The sequence below is a fragment of the Macadamia integrifolia genome, chromosome 4 (genome assembly GCF_013358625.1).
Source record: "Macadamia integrifolia cultivar HAES 741 chromosome 4, SCU_Mint_v3, whole genome shotgun sequence".
NCBI lineage: Eukaryota > Viridiplantae > Streptophyta > Magnoliopsida > Proteales > Proteaceae > Macadamia > Macadamia integrifolia.
In genome coordinates this window covers 26,198,025-26,217,980 of record NC_056560.1, presented here as the reverse complement: position 1 = coordinate 26,217,980, position 19,956 = coordinate 26,198,025, and the positions used below count along the sequence as shown (strand labels likewise).

The following is a 19,956-nucleotide window of genomic DNA, read 5'->3' as shown; positions in this document are numbered from 1 at the left end:
CATTTTCAATGGACAGTTATTCCTTTTGGTCTTAATACAGCTCCTCAAATTTTTCAACGATGGATGGACTTTATATTTGGAGATCTACCCTTTGTGGCTGTATGTATTGATGATATTCTTGTTTTTTCTTCTACTAAGGAAGAACATCAAGAACATCTCAAGCAAACCTCTCAATTATTCCAACAACATGGAATAATTTTAAATCCAAAAGAGATCGAATTAGAGAAAACCTCTATAAATTTTCTTGGGCACATTCTAACACAAAATGGATTACAATTACAATACCATATTTTAGGAAAAATAAAGGAGTTTTCTGATAAACTGTTTGATAAAAAACACTTACAACAGTTTCTCAGAATTCTCAATTATGGTCAAAATTTTACTAAGGACCTTTCTAAAAAAGAAGGACCATTATTGAAAAAATTATATAAAGATAGTGAATGGACATGGAATGATTCTGACACACAGGTCATCCAACAAATAAAGAGGGAGCTAACAAATCTTCCTCCAATATATTTTCCTGCTCCAGGTGATTTCCTCATCTTAGAAACTGATGCTTCTAATGAACATTGGGGAGCAATACTAAAAGTCAGACCCCTGAAAAATCTGACAGACGAACAAGTTTGTGGATACAATTCAGGAAAATTCATGTATACACAAATACGTTATATCATATTTGAAAAAGAACTTTTAACTCTTCTTTTTGGATTATAAAAATTCAAAATTTTTCTTATACCAGAAAAACGATTTTTAATACAGACCGATAATTAGGCAGTTCATATTTTTTAAAATCCAAAAAACACGAAGAAAATGATCGAAGAATTAATTGGTATAATGAAATTAGTCAATATAGATTTGACGTAGAATATATTAACATTTCAAGAAATTTTCTTGGAGATTATCTCAGTCGATAATGAATAAACAACAAAGCCATGATGGATGGATAACCATCAAAGGAAAAGGCAAAGGAAAAGAGTCCTCAAGCCGACCTACTGCAAAGGAATCTTCTAGCAAACCATTGGCATAAAAGCCTTTTGGAAAAAAATCTTCAGCGTCATATACACGACCTGCTAATAAGATTGATTTATCACAAGCTTCACTTACCCCAAGTGAACCATTTCAATATTCTCCTACACTAGGAATATCTCAATGGATTCCACTATCTTAGATTCAATGGACACAAACTCCATTATCTCAAACACCTTATTCTTAAATTCAGTGGGCACAAAACCCATATGAGACCCCTCTCACTTACCTATAAGTGACTCAGATACAAAATGATATCCGACTTCGAAATCTCTTACAGCAAGAGCCTATAGAAGTCTCTGAATTCAAAATCACTGAATTTCATAGACATCAAGGACTCCCCAACGATGTCTGAGGATGTGAATTTGTAACCAAAACCGTTTACCAAAACCGAATCGATCTGTTTACACCAAAACCGTAAAACCGTTTAGTAAATGGTGCGATTATGGTTTCAAGTTTTAGACTGATTAGCTAAATGGGTCGAGTCGATTTAAACAGAAAAATCCGTTGGTTTCAAACCGAATTGAAACCGTTTAAACTGAACCATTTAAAACCGTTTAAACCGATCTGATTAATCCGTATAACAATTAAATAAAGAAGGGGGGCAGTAATCCATATAACAATTAACAATTAAATTAAGTGTCCATCCTGCTTTGATATGATTTATTGCAATTCAATTCAAGTTTAGGCTTTAGATCATAAACTTGTAATTCATATACGTTACTATGTTATTATGATATCATAGATGGGGTGTTTTAGCTAAACCACCTGTCATTTTAATATTTTATGCTATAGAAAGCTGGATTTGGATGTTGTATGATATTAGTTCTAAATGTTTGAGAATGACAAAGAAATAGCACTAGATTATCAAATTAAGACATACCATCGTTCATATAGAATCTCTTATTTATGGTTGTCAATTATTTTTTAATAAGCTTATGATCTTCAGTTTAGAGATGGTTGCAAGTTATAACAAACCGATTGTGAACCGTTTTACAAATCGTATGGAATAAACCGAAATCGAAACCGTTTAAAACCGTGAAACTGGCACCGTTTAGAAACCGTGGAAACTGAAACCGTTTACTAAACGGTCATGGTTTTAGAAAGTGGAACCGTTTAGTAAATGGTGCGGTTATGGTTTTAGTCAAATAAATTTGAACCAAACCGATCCACACCATTTAAACTGAAACTGAATCGATTAACACCCTTAACGATATCTATTACATGATTAATCAAGTATGAAAATCACACTGTGGCAATAAGAAAAAAGCCTTCAGACAAGATTTGCATACTCTTTCCATAAACCTTGCCCAATATTTTGCAAACCAAAAACGTTTTCAAGAATTGATTTTCAAAATCATTACCCAAACGAATTTTGACGATGATATTGAATATGAGAAAATAAACAATTTTCTCAAGCTCTCTGAATTTCTTATTGAGTTTTATGAAAAACCCATTTTTCATAAAATCAGAAGAATTTGTCTTTATGAAAAAACGAGGCATGTACTACCCAAGGAATGCTTTAAGTTTATCAAAAGAAAAATTGTTGAAGATAATATTTTTCATTTTTCTCAGATATTACAAAAATATCTAAAAGACATGTTTTTTCATGAAAATTATCTTCAAATTCTTTTTTATCCTTCCACTGACTCATGGGATATGCACATTATCGAATGGGGACTCTGTGGAAGAATTGTTTTTCAACTTGACAACACGGAATTTACCCATCATCTACCTATGATGATACACCATGATTTATCATACTTTCAAAAATTGAAAGTTTTCTTCTGATTTGATTTTTAATATTTATTCTTCTTTGGGCTGGCGAGAAAGAGAACATTTTTATCAATCCTACCAAATCTGGATTCTTACTACTGCCAACCAAGAGATATATATTGGACCCCCCAGAATTGAAGAAGATATAAGTCTTGAAATAATCCAAAACAATGATCATCGACAAGTCTGGAAAGGTGCCTTAATAACATTGAGGAGAAAAGCCTTTGAAGTAGTAGGAGACCGATTTACTACCAAAGTAACCGACGGTCGAAGATTATTCTGCACAGACATTCACATTGACTACATGGTCAATCTTCAGCAAGAAACTGAAGTAAATCAATTTCTTGACAATATTATGGACTTGGTACCATTGGACGCACCTTTGGATTTACTTTTGGATGTCCAATCGACCATTGCCTTACAAGAAGCAATGGATGAAGACTTACTCGAAAGACACTCTTCAACAAGAAGTTTTGATTTTATAACTGAGCACAACATTGATAATATGATGGAAGCATAAAATGGACCAACCATATATTGAACCATTATGACATCACATATGACTCTCATGATGACGTCACCATATGTTACTGGAACTATGCACTTATTACCGGTACTGTAGTAAGTTATTATTCATGAACTTAAGTTACACTGAAATCCACGGACTTCAGAAGTCTTTAAATCTGGAGTCTTTAAAAGGAGACCCCCTCTTCAGTTGTGATCATTCGGTTTTCTTAGGATCTCTTTAAGTTTTTCTATAAAGTTATCTTGTTGTAAGGTTTTTCTATTGTAAGTAATTTCTATAAGATCTCTTGTGTATTCTGCCCCGGCAGTCTCTGGCTAGAGTTGGTATTAGAGAACCAACGACGATCACTGTGGCTCTATAGCTTCACCCTTAGTTAGATAGCTAAGAGGATCACCTGAGTCTCATTTCAGGGCTATTGATCAGAGCAGATTACCATTGATCTGTAGCAGATCATCTTATCTATCTCCTACGGGGATAGTTTCCATTAGCCTCCAATCTGTGGACAACAACAAAGTAAGTACTTTATGTTATTCTAATTTGCAAAGTATGTTTGTTTAACAGTTCTCTGTGTAAGTCTCTTTAAAACTTTTTGTTAATCTTGTTTAAAAAAAAAAAAAAAAAAAGAGTATAGAAGGGTACATTTTCTGATTACATTTACTAATTCAAAATCCATACATCTCTTTCGTATCTGCCTTTTAGCTCTAATTTTGGCTAGTTTCCGTTTGAAAAAAGAGCTTGATTGTTGGCAGATCAGTAAGAAAGAGACGGTCTTAGGTACTGGAATTACAGATTTAATCAGAGGTTATGAATCCTTCTGCTTTCCCTTGTGCTTCAAGCATACAAAGAAAAATATAATCATAGTTTTCATTCTGACCCTACCTTAGTATCTATTAGTAGTACTTTAAATAGTTTAATGGACTTTTCTTATTTTTCTTTTAACAGAATATATGAAAAAATAGACAGGTTCGGACCTAGAGTAGAAATGGATCCACCATTTACTGCTTGATCTAAATTTGTTGTTATATCAATAATTAACAATCCAACAGTCCAACCAAATAATCAAGACTATGATTATCCTTACTACAAGGAAGTCTTAGATCATTGGAAATATAGATATAAAGATGTCTTCAGACCAAACTAAACAGAAAAAACTTTTAAATATGATGCAAGTTTTTTATACTGAATAGGAATCAGTTTTTAGAGAACATACATATATGTTGTTTAGTGAAGACGAATCTGAGACTGGCATCCAAGCCATCATAGATCATCAATCAAACAAGTCTGAAATAACAGATGATTCTTCAGATGACAATGAAGAGCTAGTAGTAGACCAACCTGAGTCTAGCTCTAAATCGAAACGAAAAATTTCTTTCGATGATCATCTTGAAACATATCCTGAGTTCGCCCCTCAATGTGGCGCTCGAACTCATTTTGAAGACAACATCTTCACTACCAAAGAAGAAGATGATATAACTCCCACATCTTTCTACCAACGAAAAGATGACTTAAACAAGACCAATATTGCGTCAGGAGGAACCTATCTTAACTTGACCCATATACCCTTTAAAGACTATGAATCTACAATTGATGATTGGGCACAAACATTTGGTATAATGATAACCAATCATAAGAATTTATGATCTAGAGAAAAATTCGTTGAATACATTGCAGGAAGCTTACAAGGAGATGTTCTGCAATTTATTCAAAAATACCAAAACACTGATGCAGGAAAAGCTAAGAAGGCTGACCTTCTAGCTAACTGTGCTAGTTGGGAAGACATCCTTCAAGAATTTACTAAAATTATAAAAACCGAATTTTGTGGTACTAGACCCACTGATACCTACATAGATGATATAAGTTTTAATTTAACAAAATTAAAGCTTCATGACATGAATGCTTTTGAAGACTTTGCAAAAGCATACCATGCATTATTATCATCTGTTAGATGGCACACATTTTAATCATTGGTTACAACAATTCTTCCCAAAACTATCACCACCTTGGGATGAATTATGTGTTAAAAAATTATTCTGAATACTTTACAAGCTCAGGAAGTTCAGATACTTGGTTAAAGCCTTGGAAGATTGGAACGTTCAGCTCTACAAATTGCCAAATTCCCGTCTCTTTTCTCTTCAAGGTTTGAGGGTTTGTCGAAGCAATGGTCATTAGAACTACCGAAGCAACCAGTTATCGGTAAAAAAGGGTCGGCACAGATCCACTAAAACCAAATCTACGGTTGTTATTTACTTTAGCACTTATAACTACGCAGTGCCCAGGCACGGCTACGTTTTAGCCTTTTTTTTTTTGTTTTTTTTGCCCCTTTGTAAAACCCATTCAATTTGGAAATAAATTTGGAGTCAAACGTCTTTTGAAGAATAAATCAGTGAAATGTCCTCGTATTCAGAACCAAGTGCGGTGCTTTCCTGCTCAAATGGAAAGAATCAGATACAGTTAATAGGGGACGTGATGGATGCACGGTATTACCAAACCCAGAAAAAGGAAACAAAATCAAATGGGAATGCTCAGGAAATAGAGGAAAAGAAGCCCAATTTATGGGTTCTCTCCCAAAGAAACTTGAGGATTAAAAGTGAAGAACTCAGCTATATGTTTCTATGGATCTCTGGTTTTCTCAGTCAAAGAAGCTCACTGCCTCACAAGGACAGAATCAACGACAAAAACAACGACATCCTCGCTCAGTTCACCATCAAAAGAGAACCAAAGAAAGAATAGAAAGGAGAAGAGAAGGTCCCAACTTCACAACTGAAAGAACAGATATAATGGCTCCAAAGCATTTTTTTTTTTTTTTTTGCACCACTGATCTCATCGATTTCATCAACATTAACCACCAAATCTCGATTTCATTAAGAGATTTTGATAGTTGCAAGAAGAAGACAGATATGAAGAAGGAAATCAGTGGTGCAGAAAATGATGGCCGAGAGTTGCAGATCTGGGAGAATGGTTCTGGAGATGATGAGAGGGTAAAGGTTTGATTGGGATGAACATTTAGAGCGAGAAGAAGAAGCAGACGGGTTTGGGGAAGGAGACAGGGCAGTTTTCAGGACGACTCCATGAGTTCATATGTCCTCTATTCTTTTTTAGAAAAAGAGTAAAAATGTAAATTTAAGGAAAATTTACATCCATTGCCCCTTGCGTTTGTCTTTATTTCATTATATCCCCTCGAGTTTTGTTTATTACATTTAAATCCATAAATCTAACACCGTGAGACTGGTTTGAGGTTTGATCGGTTAACTTGAACCATATTTTATTTGATGCCCAAAATATCATTTTAACACCTTCTTCAACCTACCAAGTTCCTTCGTGAGAGTTTCTCTATTTGCTCCGACGAAGAAAGATCACTGAAATCTTTTCCTTTTCCGACAAGGAAAGGGTTGTGGTCTGGTGTTTTATATACAAGAAATCATATATGGTGATGCCCTAATCTATCTGCTATGATGCCCTAATCTTCCTCTTCGAGCTTGAGCTTATGGAGGACGGTAGTTTTACCGGTGGCTTCAAGACCAACCATAAGGATCCTCATTTCGAAATGAGGATTTGAATGCCAACCAACAACTGCATCATCCAAATTTTCCCTCTCTGTAAATAACAAAATAGATGGACAAGATTAGAGATAATCATCAATGAAAGCCGATAACTTTGAAATCATCTTCTTCTTGGTCAATTTCCTGTAACTTACAGGAAGTTCATAGGCTGAAAGGAACCGATCCAAGTAATTTATTCATAAATAGGCACTCAAATGTCTAAAAGCTATAATAGGCACGAACCTGTTTAAGACCAAAATGATGACATTAGTAATCAATGAAAAGCACAGCCAAACTAGGTCCTAAAACAGTAACACATTCAACAGCAACAATCAAATCAACAATCGGAAATCAGGATTCCTGAAAACCCAATTGGGAAAAATTAATCACTACCCATATAAATATTTTTTGATTTAGGAAAATGATAATGGGTTATTAAGAATGAAAGGGGATTAGAAGAAGAGATTCCAAACTTAGTTTTAGAAAGGAAGAATTAAGGGATCCCAAACACAACAACTTAAATTCAGAAATGGCTTCATCAATTACAGAAATAATAATACGAAAACAAATGAACCTTCAAGACCGATTTCATGAGATGTATGAATATGAGCATATAAGAACCAGAACAAAAAAAAAAAAAAAAAGGCTAAATCCACAAAGCGATCCTAATGCACCAGAACTGAACAAAATGAAAGAAGAATCAAAAACCCATTTGTAGGAACAGAGGAAAAAATGAAGTCCCAACCCGTTTCAGAAACCGATCACAGACATCGACTATTCGATGAGACAAAATGACGATCGAAGCAAGAAAACATGAAAAAAAAACCCAGAAGCTCCATTTAAGAAAAACGTTGCAACCCAAACCCACCTTCCTCATCGACCTTCCTCTTTCGGTTATGTGGGAATTTTGGATTTTTTTTTTAATATAAAAGTGGGAAGGGTATAATAGGAATTTATAGTTGGTGTTTATCTGATTAGGGGCAGTTATGTATTTTCAATTTAAAACTAACACTAGTCTCACGGTGTTAGGTTAGGTGGGTTTAAATGTAATAAATGAAACTCAGAGGATGATGTAATAAAGGCAAAGTGAGGGGAGGTTGATGTAAATTTCCCTTAATTTAAATTCTCACTTAACAAAGATTATTGACGGTAAAGGATCTGCGCGTGTTTGTCAATTATGCAGAGGTCTTTCTCTAATAGTGACATTCTTTGATGCCATTGTTTAGAAGATGGCACCGAAAATTTCACTTATCTATTTTAGGGTTGATCATTTCCCCTCCCCATCTGTTTAAGTGTAAGGGCCTGACATATAATTTTTTTCCATATTTTTTTTAGGAAAAATTATGCCCCCTCCTTAATAGTTTGCTGAAATTATACGTAGATCTAAGGGTTTGAACAAATTACACACCCTCCCCTAGTATTGACAGTCTGAGTATGTTGTTAGTTTTAAATAGCAAAAGACCTTATTACCCTTTAGTGGAAAAAGTTCTTAATATTCATAGGACCATTATACCCGACCATTATACCCTTCTGTGCTCATATACCAAAACATTCAAAATCCCTTTCACCTGGGTTTGAGAGCTCTGCAAATCATGACAACATGTGCAAGAAATCTCAGGTGGAGAAGGAGCCCTACATCTCTGGTGAGCATCGATTCCCTCCGATGAAGGTTTGCAAGGGAACCCTCAACCTGATTTCCCTGATTTTATGCATTTTCTATGTTTGGGGAATGAATTTAGGGTTTTGGGTGTTTGTTGATGTTCTTTGCTCCTCTAATTTAGATCTATGTTGGTGTGGACAATCATTACAAATCCGAAAATGGTAAGCCTATCTAAAGGGTTGGTTACCGAGGTTGGAAGAATTACTAAATTCATGCTTCGCTGGACTGCAAAAATAAAATAAAATAAAATCCAATTCCATGACTGTTTTGATTGACCGGGTGTACTGTATACAGTCCCATGAAATACTATGGACTTGATCAGCCAGGAAAGCATTTGGGAGTGGTAGGGCCCGTTGGACTTCGGCATGAAGGTTACTGTGATCAGTACTTCACCAAGCAAGAAGAATGAAGCAAGTTCATGTAATAATTTACATACAGTGAGCATAGCAGAAGGCTTTTGAAAAAGGAATGATTCACAAGACTAGAAATGGGCATCAGAAGTGCATACAGTGTACTTGTATCTCCAATTGCTGATAAAAAAAAATAAAATAAAATAAAATAAAAATGAAAGCAATGGAGATGCTATGTTCATGGTGAGAGCTCTGGCTAGCAGAAGCCATCGCTAGGGCCAAGGTTCAAAGAGAGACAGGGAGTGCCTAATACTGAGAAATTTTCTGATGCAATTCACATAACAGAGGACATGGACCTGGTAGAATAAAAAACAGAATAGAATCCATGGCTCAGACCCAGATAATTGGGCAACAGTGAGATGATGAGTTCGCTGTGGAGTTCGATGTCGCAAGGAGTTTCAACGCTGCAATCTACTCTGATCTTCTCCGCGGTGCTCTCTGCTATCTTCTTTGATCTCCTCAAGTTATCTGAAGGATGAGGGTTGAAGAATGAAGCACGAGGTTGCAGAAGAACTAAGTTGAAAAAGAACTAGGTTGAAGAAGAACCGAACATAACCCTCTTTTGTTTGTTTTAAGTAGGGGTGTCAATATCTAAACCGGACCGGTTAAATCGGACCGAACTGAACCAATTAAGCCCGATCCAAACCGAACCGGTGGCTTATTGGGCCAGTTTCGGTTTGTATTTTAAATTGAATCCGGTCTCGGTTCGGTTCAGGTTAGACCATTGGGCCACCAGAAATGTTGGAAATGTGCACCGAAACCGAAACCGATCCAAACTGACCTGAGATAAAACCGAACTTAAAACTCACTAACCTAAGTGGGCCAACACTCAAGTGGGCGAAGCCCAAGTGTCCAACAGGACCAACACTAGCCCAAGTGCCCAACGTTTATCAACTTCAACCTGTCAAAAGGCTTTTGAAGCCCTAATTTTTCAAAAGAATAAAAACCTAAGCAACTAAGCGAGTGACGCCGTGACGGTGTGAGCAGCAGCGGCCAACGGCGATGGCTAACACCGCTGACCTGAAACTTGAAGTTGCAGCGGCTATGGGTTCTGAAACTTGAAGTTGCAGCGGCTATGGGTTCTGAAACTTGAAGTTGAAAGTGAAGATTGAAGCCTTAATCGCATACGCAGTTCACACTTCACACTACTCTGAAGTCTGAACCCATTTCGAAGCCTACTGCCTGCTGGTTGCCGATCGTCCCTCGACGGGTAAATTTTGAAGCCTGCTGGTTGCCGATCGTCCCTCGACAAGTAAATTTCGAAGCCTGCTAGTTGCCGATCGTCCCTCAATAGGTAAAACTCTTTTTTTTTTTTGTTTGATTGCACGGTTTGCACATCGACAGCGACGACAAGCCATAAAGCTTGTGCTTTAATTGAGAACCAATGTTTCCCTCCTCTAACAGCCGATTTGAGACCCCTGCAACCTTCAAATTCTCTCTCTATAAATTTCAGCTCTTTCTTTGGTACTCCAGCCTCCAGGTATATCATCTTTTGATTCAAGCTTCTCATCTTTTTTTGGCCCTTTTGTGAATAAAATATCTGAGACTCTAAGTTGTTAACATGTAAATCTGAAGTTAGCCGTAAATGGTGATATAATAGAACTGAAATGGGGTATTCGAGTATGCTTGTAAGGAATTGGGTTGCATTAGTTGGATTTTAAAGAGGTTTATCATCCAATTAAACCCTTTTAAATTTTCAATCTATTTGGTTGATCAAGTATTAAAACAAGATTCAAATTTCAGTCAATTTTATCCTTCCATATTTTATTTTTGAATCTTATTTCTGTTTTTTCAACTTCTTCAAATATGAGATTTTGAATCAAATTTCAACATGCAATAGTGTATTATATAGGGCTAATTTAAGAAGGGAAAGTGATTAAGATTTATAGAGGATCTCTTAATTAGGGCATATTATTATTTGCTTCCAACTTAAAGAGGTCATTTTTGAATTTGTAATGCTTGGTATTCTTCTTTTATTAACATGTCATATGTTTTCTTATTAATTATAGAAATGTCCATCAATATAAAAGATGAGCCCGATTGTGGGTCAAATGCTGATGTTATGTCTGATGATGGACCATATATTCCTGGAATTCCATCAACAGAACCTTCAAGTGTCGTAACACTTGAAACAAATGAAACTACCAAAAGGAAAAGAATGAGTGTAGTTTGGGATGAGTTCACAATCATTGATGGGAAGGGTTTTGATGATGGGAAGAACCGAGCTGAATGCAAAAGATGTAAGCAAGTTTATAAGGTTGATAGTAATATTAATGGAACTGGAAGCCTTAGGAGACATATTCTACATTGCCCAAAAAGGGAAAACAAAGGAAACACAAGCACCCAAATTATTTTAGGTGTAAATGAAGGGAAAGTGAAGTTAAGAGACAAAAAAGTTGATCAAGATTTTGTGCGTGATAAAGTTACAAAGCTTATTGTGAGACATGAATTACCTTTAGTTTTTGTTGAGTATGAGGAGTTTAGAGAGTTAATTACATACCTTTTTCTAGACTATACCCATATTGCTCGAAACACACAAATGTCGGATATTTTGAGGTTATACAATTTGGAGTCCATTAGAATCAAGAATTTACTTAATTCATTTACTGGGAGGATTTCTTTGACAAGTGATTTATGGACATCTATCACTAATGATAGATACATTGCTTTGAGTGCCCATTACATTGATAAGGATTAGGTGTTGCATAAGAAGTTGTTGAAGTTTTGCATCATGCCACCTCTACACACTGGCATCCATATTTGTGAAATGGTTTCAAAAATCTTGTCTGACTGGGGTATTGATCGGAAATTGTTTTCAATTACTTTAGATAATGCCACAGCTAATTTCTGTTTTGTTGACTTGCTGAAGAAAAATTTAAATTTGAAGAATGCTCTTTTATGTAGAGGATTACACTTTCATAATAGGTGTTGTGCACATATTCTCAATCTTATTGTACAAGATGGACTGAAACACATAGATGACTCTGTGGTGTTGGTGCGATCTAGTATAGCCTATGTGAAAGGATCACAAACAAGAAAAGTAAAATTCTTGGAAATTTGTAAGCAATTGGGATTACAAAGTAGTAAGGGCTTATGTGCTTATGTCTCCACAAGGTGGAACTCAACCTATCTCATGCTTGATTCTGTATTATTTTATTGTAAAGCATTTGAGAACCTTGGACTAGTGGATGACAACTTTAAAACTTGTCCTAGTTCTGAACAATGGTTGAAGATTGAGAGATTAACGAGTTTTTTGTATCCCTTCTATGCAATTACTGTTTTGCTTTCTGGTTCCAAGTATCCCACAGCAAATTTATATTTTGAAAATGTTTGGGAGATTCACAAAAGTTTATTAGAAGAGGTATCACGTGGGCTCAACTTTATGAAGCCAATGGCAGTGGAAATGAAAAAAAAAATTGACAAATATTGGAGTGAATATAGTCCAATTTTGGCCATTGCTTTGGTGTTTGATCCTCGATATAAACTTAGTTTTGTGACTTGGGCATTTTCTAAGCTTTGCAATCTGGACTTAAATGCATCTACAATGTGCAACAATGTGAGGAATTCTTTATATCAATTGTTTGATGAGTACAAGAGTATGCAACCAAGTGACTATGATGTTCCTACACTTGCCCATCGTCCTGGGAGATCTAGAACAAGATTTGTAAGTAAATTTACATTCTGATAGTAATTTTGATTTATTTTTTAATACAAGTTTTCAACATTCATTGCTAATCTTATTAATGATTCATATTTCGGCTATTTCTCAATTTTCATAGGAATTTATGGTATCTGAGCTTACTGAGATGGATAATGAAAGTAAATCTCAATTAGATATATATCTAGATGAACCCAAGATCCCATTCAATGATAATGAATATGATGAGTATGATGTGTTGGCACTTTGGAAAGCAAATGGGTCAAGATATCCAGATGTGGCTCGAATGGCTCGTGATGTCTTGGCTATACCAGTTTTCACAGTTGCTTCAAAGTCGGCTTTTAGCGCAGGGGGCCGTGTTATTGATAAATATCAGAGCAAACTCCTACCTACCAATGCTGAAGCATTAATATGCCTTTTGGGATTGGATGTTTGATATAGACTTCAGAGGTAATTTTTCATTCAGTATATTTTTTATTTTTAATTGTATTAATTAGTTAATTAGTGTCTTATTTTACTTTGTATATAGCTGAGCCTTTTGATGATCCCACTAATGTGGATAATGCACTTATAAATGTACTGGAACTATTGCACATTGAAAAGGAGAGAGGTGCAATAGCTAGTTCTTCAGCTGGTCCTACTCCTAGAGAAGGATAAGCTCAATCTTATTGAATAGGTATACCGTAGTTTACATTTGCACGTATTTCATAATTTATGTTTTGACAGTGTCACTATGTTGTTTTAAATCTTCTTTCACTTTTGGTTGCAGTTTCTTGGAATGGTAAGAGTGTAGGATACACTTGTGGTCTTAAGAGTAACTACTCAACACATCATTTTGGAGGACAAAAGGCTGCAATATTTTAAAGGAATATTAAAATATTTTGAGAAAGAAGATAGTCATTTGATATTTTGATGTAATATTAAATACTCTTTGAATGTTTTAGGTGGATGTTCTATGGTCTATTTGATACTTTGACTTGCATTAGTTATTGGCACACTATCTCTATTTTAGGTGGGTGATTCCGTGATTGAATCATTTTAATTTTTAGGTGGTCCGTGGTTGATTGAATGATTTGAATATTTGGTACTTCGATAGTTTGATACTTTATAGTTTGATGACTTGATGTTTTGATCTATGTTTTGCGCTTGATAAATTATTATGTTTTCATGTACAGAAATTCCTTTTTTCATGACTTGGTTTTTCATGTATGGGAATTCCTATTTACTGTTGGATACTTGGATTTTCATACTTTTACTGCCTTATTTGGTTGATCTTTTTCCACCATAATTCAGTAATAGTTGTGTTTTAATTATATTTGTCTACTAAATATTGGTATACACTATACAGGCTCACAATGTGAAAAATAAATGAGGAAATCCTATGAACAGGTCCATACTGGCCCAAAGGGGTAGGGCGAAGGATGAGTTCCAAAGGATGAAGTCATACCCACCCAAACTCCAAAGGATGAGGCCCGTGTTAATTTTTTTTTCAATTATCTGTCGGTTTCCTAATGGCTCCATACCGGTTTAAAAAATCGATCCAAACCGAAATGAACCTGATAAATCCAAACCGGTACCAACTCGAACCCAAACTGCACCGAAGTCGACACCTGACCAAAATTGATAAATCCTTAATGGGGCGGTTTCGATTAGTTCCAAAGTCACACCAAAACCGATGGAATCGGACCGAAACCGCACCAACCCAGACCGTTGACACCCCTAGTTTTAAGGGAAGGGTGTATTAGTAAGTTCATCTTAATATAAGGGCATTTTCGGCATTAAGATATATCATATAAGGTGACATCATCAACTAACAGTCCCAATTTCTAACAATCCCAATTTCACGGTAACCAACGGATTAGACTTAATTGTAAGGATCTTTCAAATTATAAGAGAGGAGACGTAATTCGTTTAAATCTTTGGATCCATGTATAATTTTGACAAACTACAGGGGAGGGGCGTAATTTTTCCTTAATTATTGTTGGTAAAAGGCTTATTTAGGGATATTTAGAATGGCCTCTGTGCAGAATGCCCAACGTTAAGACCATCCCTCCTCCAGAAATTCCACTCACATACCCTACTTTTGAAAAGCTATACATTCGTATCACGAAACTATTAACTGATGACATCACGTCGTAGATCTTTTACAAAGACCAAAACACTCTAACAATATTGTGAATTACCTATTCTACCCTTTCAACCCAAGCACAAAATACCCCTGTTCTTCTCCCCAACCGCAAACCATGGTGGATATCATCTCTTCAGTGAATCCAGATTTTCTGGAGCCAACATCCTGTTCAACCTCAAGACAAAACCTGAGGCAGAAAACCAGATTTGATTTCAAGGGAAGAACTCACCGGACTGAATTCTGAATTCGACTAATATTAGACACAACAGACAAAATATTTCGAATAATGAATGGCTGAAACAGTTCTGGCGGAAGGCTAGTTTCATATTTGAAAGTGGCTTCAAAACCCACTATTCCAGCCAGCTTTGGAACTCATGTTCAGCAGGATGGGTCGCCCTAAGGCAAGGTTGTTAGGGTTTGGCGATCAGTAGATCAGATATTAGAAACTAATGCACCTACTCTGAGTCAAATTTGATCAATATCTCGAAAGATATCGCAAAGGAAAAGAACTTGAAAACTTAAATGAAAGAACGGCAGGTGTATAAGAACTATAGAATAAACTGACCTGTGGTGATAGATAGATGAGAGAGGAGCAGAATAGATAAAGGCCAGGAAACCATTTGAAACCCCTTGGGAATCCACCAAGTTAAACCTTAGAATCCATTCAGATCAAACCTTCGTTTCCTCCATTAATTCTTTGCTTTTTGAGCTTTTTATTAGCTCATCTTCTTCATTTTTCTGTGTTTTCCGTTCATCGTCAAGAATCTCAACCTTTGCCGGAAGTTATAGGTTCCTCAGGTGCGAATCGCTAGAGGTTGCAGATTTCTCAGTTGGGTAGGGTTTCATTCGGTTAAAAATGCTCTCAACGGTAATATAAAGGGAATTGGGGTTGGGTTAGCCCTTAGTATGTTTTAGTGAGAAGGGTACACTTGCCAATTTTATTTCTGAGTTAACACCGTTATTCTGGAAAAGGGGATGGTGTTAACATTGGGGCATTCTAGGCCCACTGTAAATATCCCTATTTTCTTATTGGTGCAATGGGGTAAAGTTATCGGTATATGTCATCACTGTCATGTAAAGGATTACGTTGAAATTATAACTGGATATGATACGGTTGCGACGGTGTAAACAACAAAGCACCAGAAGAGCTGCGAGGTGACAGAAGATAAAGGTGCGTACACGTACATGTACACGTCGATGTCGGTTTCCCCCAACTCCAATATAATTCGTTGTACATGCTCTCGCCGTGACCGCTTAACCGGAGAAAATACAAAGGCACAGTGACTGTCTCTTAGACGTTGGAAGGAGAGCAGAGTCAAGTTGCAGCAACGATTAGGCATGGCGATGAGAGAGCTGGTCACAGGAGGCGGGGCTTGCGTCGTTCCGGGCTCTTCCTCTTCTTCAAATCCCCTTGGTGCTTTTGCAAACACCCTACTTGGCTCGTCTTCAAAGAATCAGGTGAAGTATAAGAATAAAAGCAGCCCCATTTTCCTCGATCAATTTGTCCTCGTTAATCAGTCCCATCCCACTTCATATCGTTAAGTCATTTCCTCGACGCTCCAAATTCCATTTTTTGAATTATGGTCTTGGGTTACCCCATTTGAATTTGGAGAATAAATATCTTCCACCGGGCTTCTCTTTCGAATTTGGATGGTTATTAATTCTTAGGCGCGGACTCTGGTGCCTATGTTTTTTCTGAATCACGTCAATGCTCAATACAACTATGAAAATATTCTCGTCGAGTTGGTTTTGGCCTGTCGGGGGTGCTTGCTATCTGCTTCTGCTTTAATGGATTATTGCTATTATCCTTCACCCTAAAAAGAAAAAAAAAGGGAGATAGCAATGTATTTTGCCCAATTATTTCAACTTCCTAAAGGTTCCTTTATCGACAATTCTCAACTGCCTTCCATTGTTCTCGCACCATTACTTGTTTAAAAAACTATTACAGTATTATTCCTTCTTTCGATTGGGTTTGGGAGCTACTCCCCTTTTAGAAAGCATCAAAGGTCCTTTTAAGATTCCCTGCTGCAAACTTATTTTACTTTTTACTCAGAAATTGTATGTGTTTACCTGTCTAGCATTCCGAACACCAATTAATGTGATGTGCTGGTATTGTGCTCACCAATAAAGCCTTTGACATCTTTTATTGTCTGAATAGGAAAGAGTAAAGGAGCTCCCTGGTACAACACTAACGGGTCCAGAAACTTCATTGTACTCTGGGAGCAACGATCGTGTAGCAACACTCCCCGGATCAGAATATGATTATCAACGATACCAGCACCCTGATACTCAGGTATGATCTTATTTCTTTCTTCAGAAGCTTTTTTGTGGATCTCTTGAGGCTATTCAATCATACTTAACTGTTTCAGGGCTCAGAATTCCTTAATAGCTTCCGTTCTACGGATCAGGGAGCTCTTGCAGATGCCTGGGATGAGATTCATCATGCTTCAGTTCCTCCTCATGACCATAATGTTAGTAATCGGGTTCAACCCACCTGGGATGGTAAGGGTGAAAAGCTTTGCGTTGAGGTTGAGATTGAGATTTAGAACTAATTACTTGAGTTTTGCAGTTACAAAAGAATATTATTTGGAGGGAGTATCGACCAGTTATACAGTGGGCAAGCATGGGATGGGGAATTAGCTTATTTCTTGCTATAAAATATGTGCATGTGACAGAAATTGCTTCTTCCTACTTTACTCAATTGAGTTTCTTGGTTTCATCAAAGATGAAGTAATCCCTTGTGCGAGTTCTGAGCAACTCAAGTTTAGTCAAGTTATCCTCGAGTTACTTTATTATGTTTGTATAATTTTTTATAACAGGCTATTTGTAACTGTAAATTGAATATCTTCAAAGTTTGCATATTATAGTATGTATGAAAATGTTGGAAGCTGATCCTTTTGGTGTAACATATTCTCTGTTCACCTTTCAGGGCCACCACAAAGAGTCTTGTCAAGTTTTTTGCACTCTTTTGTGGAGAGTGGCCATGCTGGTCTTCCTTTTCAACCTGTGTCGCTTCCAGTTTTGGGATTGTCAGAAGGGGACAAACGATGTATACGTGATCGTAGCAGCATAATGGCACGACATTTCTTTGGAAACAAGAATGAAGATTATATCAATGCACAGGTTTGCAGGCCAAACTTAGCTGAATATCATCCCCTTGCCCCAAGGAACTTTAATGATTATCATTCTTCAAAAGTTAACTGGTAATATTTCTTTATAATTCTCTGTAGAATTTGTTTCTTGTTCTTTCGTGGGTTATTATTATTATTATTTTTTAAGAACTTGGATTGAAGGAGGCACAATTTTTTGTTTTGTTGGTGTTAATGTCTGGTATCATGGGGCTGGTGCTAGGTTCCTTTTTATTAGTGGTTACTGCAAGGTGTTGGGGTGGCTGGGTGGGGAGGAATTGGTGTTGCTTTTACTTCTTTTGTACTCTGTGCTTGTGGTTGTTTTGGAGTTAGTATCAACCGTAAGGTTTCTGTTTGTGGTTTGGGGCTTGAGGTTTCTTTTGCCCTTTCTTTGTATTTTTTTTCCTCTATTTTTCTTAGCAATAGTGTTTCTCATTGCCTACAAAGTAAGCTTTTAACACTTCTTGAGTTCATCTGGACTGTTTCCTTCTCAGATAAATGCACTGCTTCATTCTTTAGATATTGATAATGATGCTCGGGCTAAGGGTGCTCTACCAATGAGATTACAAGAGTTGGAAGAATATTGGAATGAGTCTCAACGCCCCCTACGATCTGTTGCTCCTCATGCAGTAGATGGATGGGTTTCTGAATACAGTCAGCACAGAGCGGCGCATGGTGATCCTGAAGCCTGGGCACACTCCTTTGAACAACAACATGGTGCTAATGGTTGGGCATCTGAATTTGAGCAGGTTCGCAATTTCAAGTTCTTGGTAATTTTAGTCCTCCAAAATTGGGATTGTTTGGTCAATATTATTTTATTGTAAGTTTTTATATGGAGTGAAAAATTTCAGTGAGGAAGTAGTGAGGAATTTCCTATGGGAATCTTTTGAATGTTAAACTATACGTGCATAGTTGTCAAGGCGACTGTGAGGCACCCCTTAACGACCAAGGTGCCAATTTCCATATTGTCAAGGTGCCATGGTCCATACTCATAATCAAGGATTAAAGTATCGGTCGGCCAAAATTAAGATACGTATCGGAGGGTATCGTATCGTATCAGAGATACACTAAAGATACGCACATAAATGGATAGAAAACATTTTTTTATATACTTTTGCATAAAAAAATTGTTAGAAAAAGCTATTGATAACATGTATTATGCATAAACACTAAATTGAGGTTATCGCACTAAGAATTCAAGGTTTGTAGTTGTCCCATAAATGTAAAATCCTTGTTCCCAACTTTGATTTCCACTTTAGTTAGAGAGAAATATGGCTGACAACAACTTTGGAACAAAAACTCTTCAAAAAATTGTGTTTTTCTGAAAAATGACCAATCTTGGCCATTGTATGACCGTAGCGCACTGTATCGGTACGTATCATACCGTATCGTTATGTATTGGTCGATACATACCGATATATATATTTCACCTCGATTTTATATTTTTCATAGAGTATCGGTACGTATCGGTGGTGTATCGGTATGTATCATAGGATACATATCGATACGAAAGGATTTTAAAAATTCCATGTATTGTATAGGAAAGGGTCGATACAGATACATATCGGTCGATACGGTACGATACGTACCGATACTTAAAACCATGCTCATAATCCCAGAGAAAAACCCAGGGTAGAGTGAAAAAGGGGAGGAAAATCCAGGAGGGTAGGGAGGGGAAAGAAAAGAGAAAGACCTAAATACAAGAAAAGGAGGGGAGAAAAAGAAGATTGTAGCAGAAAGCCAGCAACATCACGTAAAATGCAGATGCAGAAGAGAAGGATGAGGAAGAGGAACGAGGTGTACCTGTTGTGGTTGCTCCATTTCTTCGTAAGGGAGGATTTTACAATGCTGAAGAGGTGGGGGGGGGTGCCAAGAAAGTGGCCAATAACACAGTTCTTCTATCTAGAGATTTCAGGTTCCAAGAATGCCAAGGGCAGATACCTACAGGGACATTATCGATGACAGAGGGAGCGACGAAGTTGAGTGGGTGACCCACTGAGGAGGGAGGGGGTTAGAGGAGGAGGAGGCAATCTGATTCCAAGGTTTGGGGATGGTAGAGGTGTGAGGAGGAGGCGAAGGGATAAGAGGAGGGGGTAAGGGGGGGG

General features: G+C 36.8%; 2 protein-coding genes and 1 long non-coding RNA gene across 3 annotated transcripts in view; 2 read left to right on the top strand and 1 right to left on the bottom strand.

The window, feature by feature from the left end:
• Positions 1-11,704: 11,704 nt before the first annotated feature.
• On the top strand, positions 11,705-13,031 carry LOC122076367 (zinc finger BED domain-containing protein RICESLEEPER 2-like). The gene is made up of 3 exons (XM_042641669.1): positions 11,705-12,298; positions 12,452-12,601; positions 12,717-13,031. Exons 1-3 carry the CDS (start codon positions 11,705-11,707, stop codon positions 13,029-13,031), a joined length of 1,059 nt encoding a protein of 352 aa, XP_042497603.1.
• Positions 13,032-14,676: 1,645 nt separating this feature from the next.
• On the bottom strand, positions 14,677-15,666 carry LOC122077141. Its single transcript, XR_006139695.1, has 2 exons — positions 15,289-15,666; positions 14,677-14,910 (listed from the first exon to the last, which is right to left on the bottom strand). It is a non-coding gene; the product is annotated as an uncharacterized LOC122077141 (long non-coding RNA).
• Positions 15,667-15,831: 165 nt separating this feature from the next.
• Positions 15,832-19,956, top strand: part of LOC122076366 (peroxisome biogenesis protein 5-like) — a 31,126-nt gene continuing 27,001 nt past the window's right edge. The window contains exons 1-5 of the mRNA XM_042641668.1: positions 15,832-16,181; positions 16,882-17,016; positions 17,093-17,225; positions 17,653-17,846; positions 18,346-18,600. Coding sequence (XP_042497602.1) covers positions 16,062-16,181; positions 16,882-17,016; positions 17,093-17,225; positions 17,653-17,846; positions 18,346-18,600 — 837 coding nt within the window. The 5' untranslated portion in view covers positions 15,832-16,061. The remainder of the gene's footprint in view (positions 16,182-16,881; positions 17,017-17,092; positions 17,226-17,652; positions 17,847-18,345; positions 18,601-19,956) is intronic.

Excerpts from the sequence above, each read along its gene's own strand:
- LOC122076367 (XM_042641669.1), top strand. The coding sequence starts at position 11,705 with ATGGTTTCAAAAATCTTGTCTGACTGGGGTATTGATCGGAAATTGTTT. Across the intron at positions 12,299-12,451 it reads ACAAAAGTTTATTAGAAGAG|CTTTGCAATCTGGACTTAAA; the intron begins GTATCACGTGGG and ends GCATTTTCTAAG. Across the intron at positions 12,602-12,716 it reads GGAGATCTAGAACAAGATTT|GAATTTATGGTATCTGAGCT; the intron begins GTAAGTAAATTT and ends CAATTTTCATAG.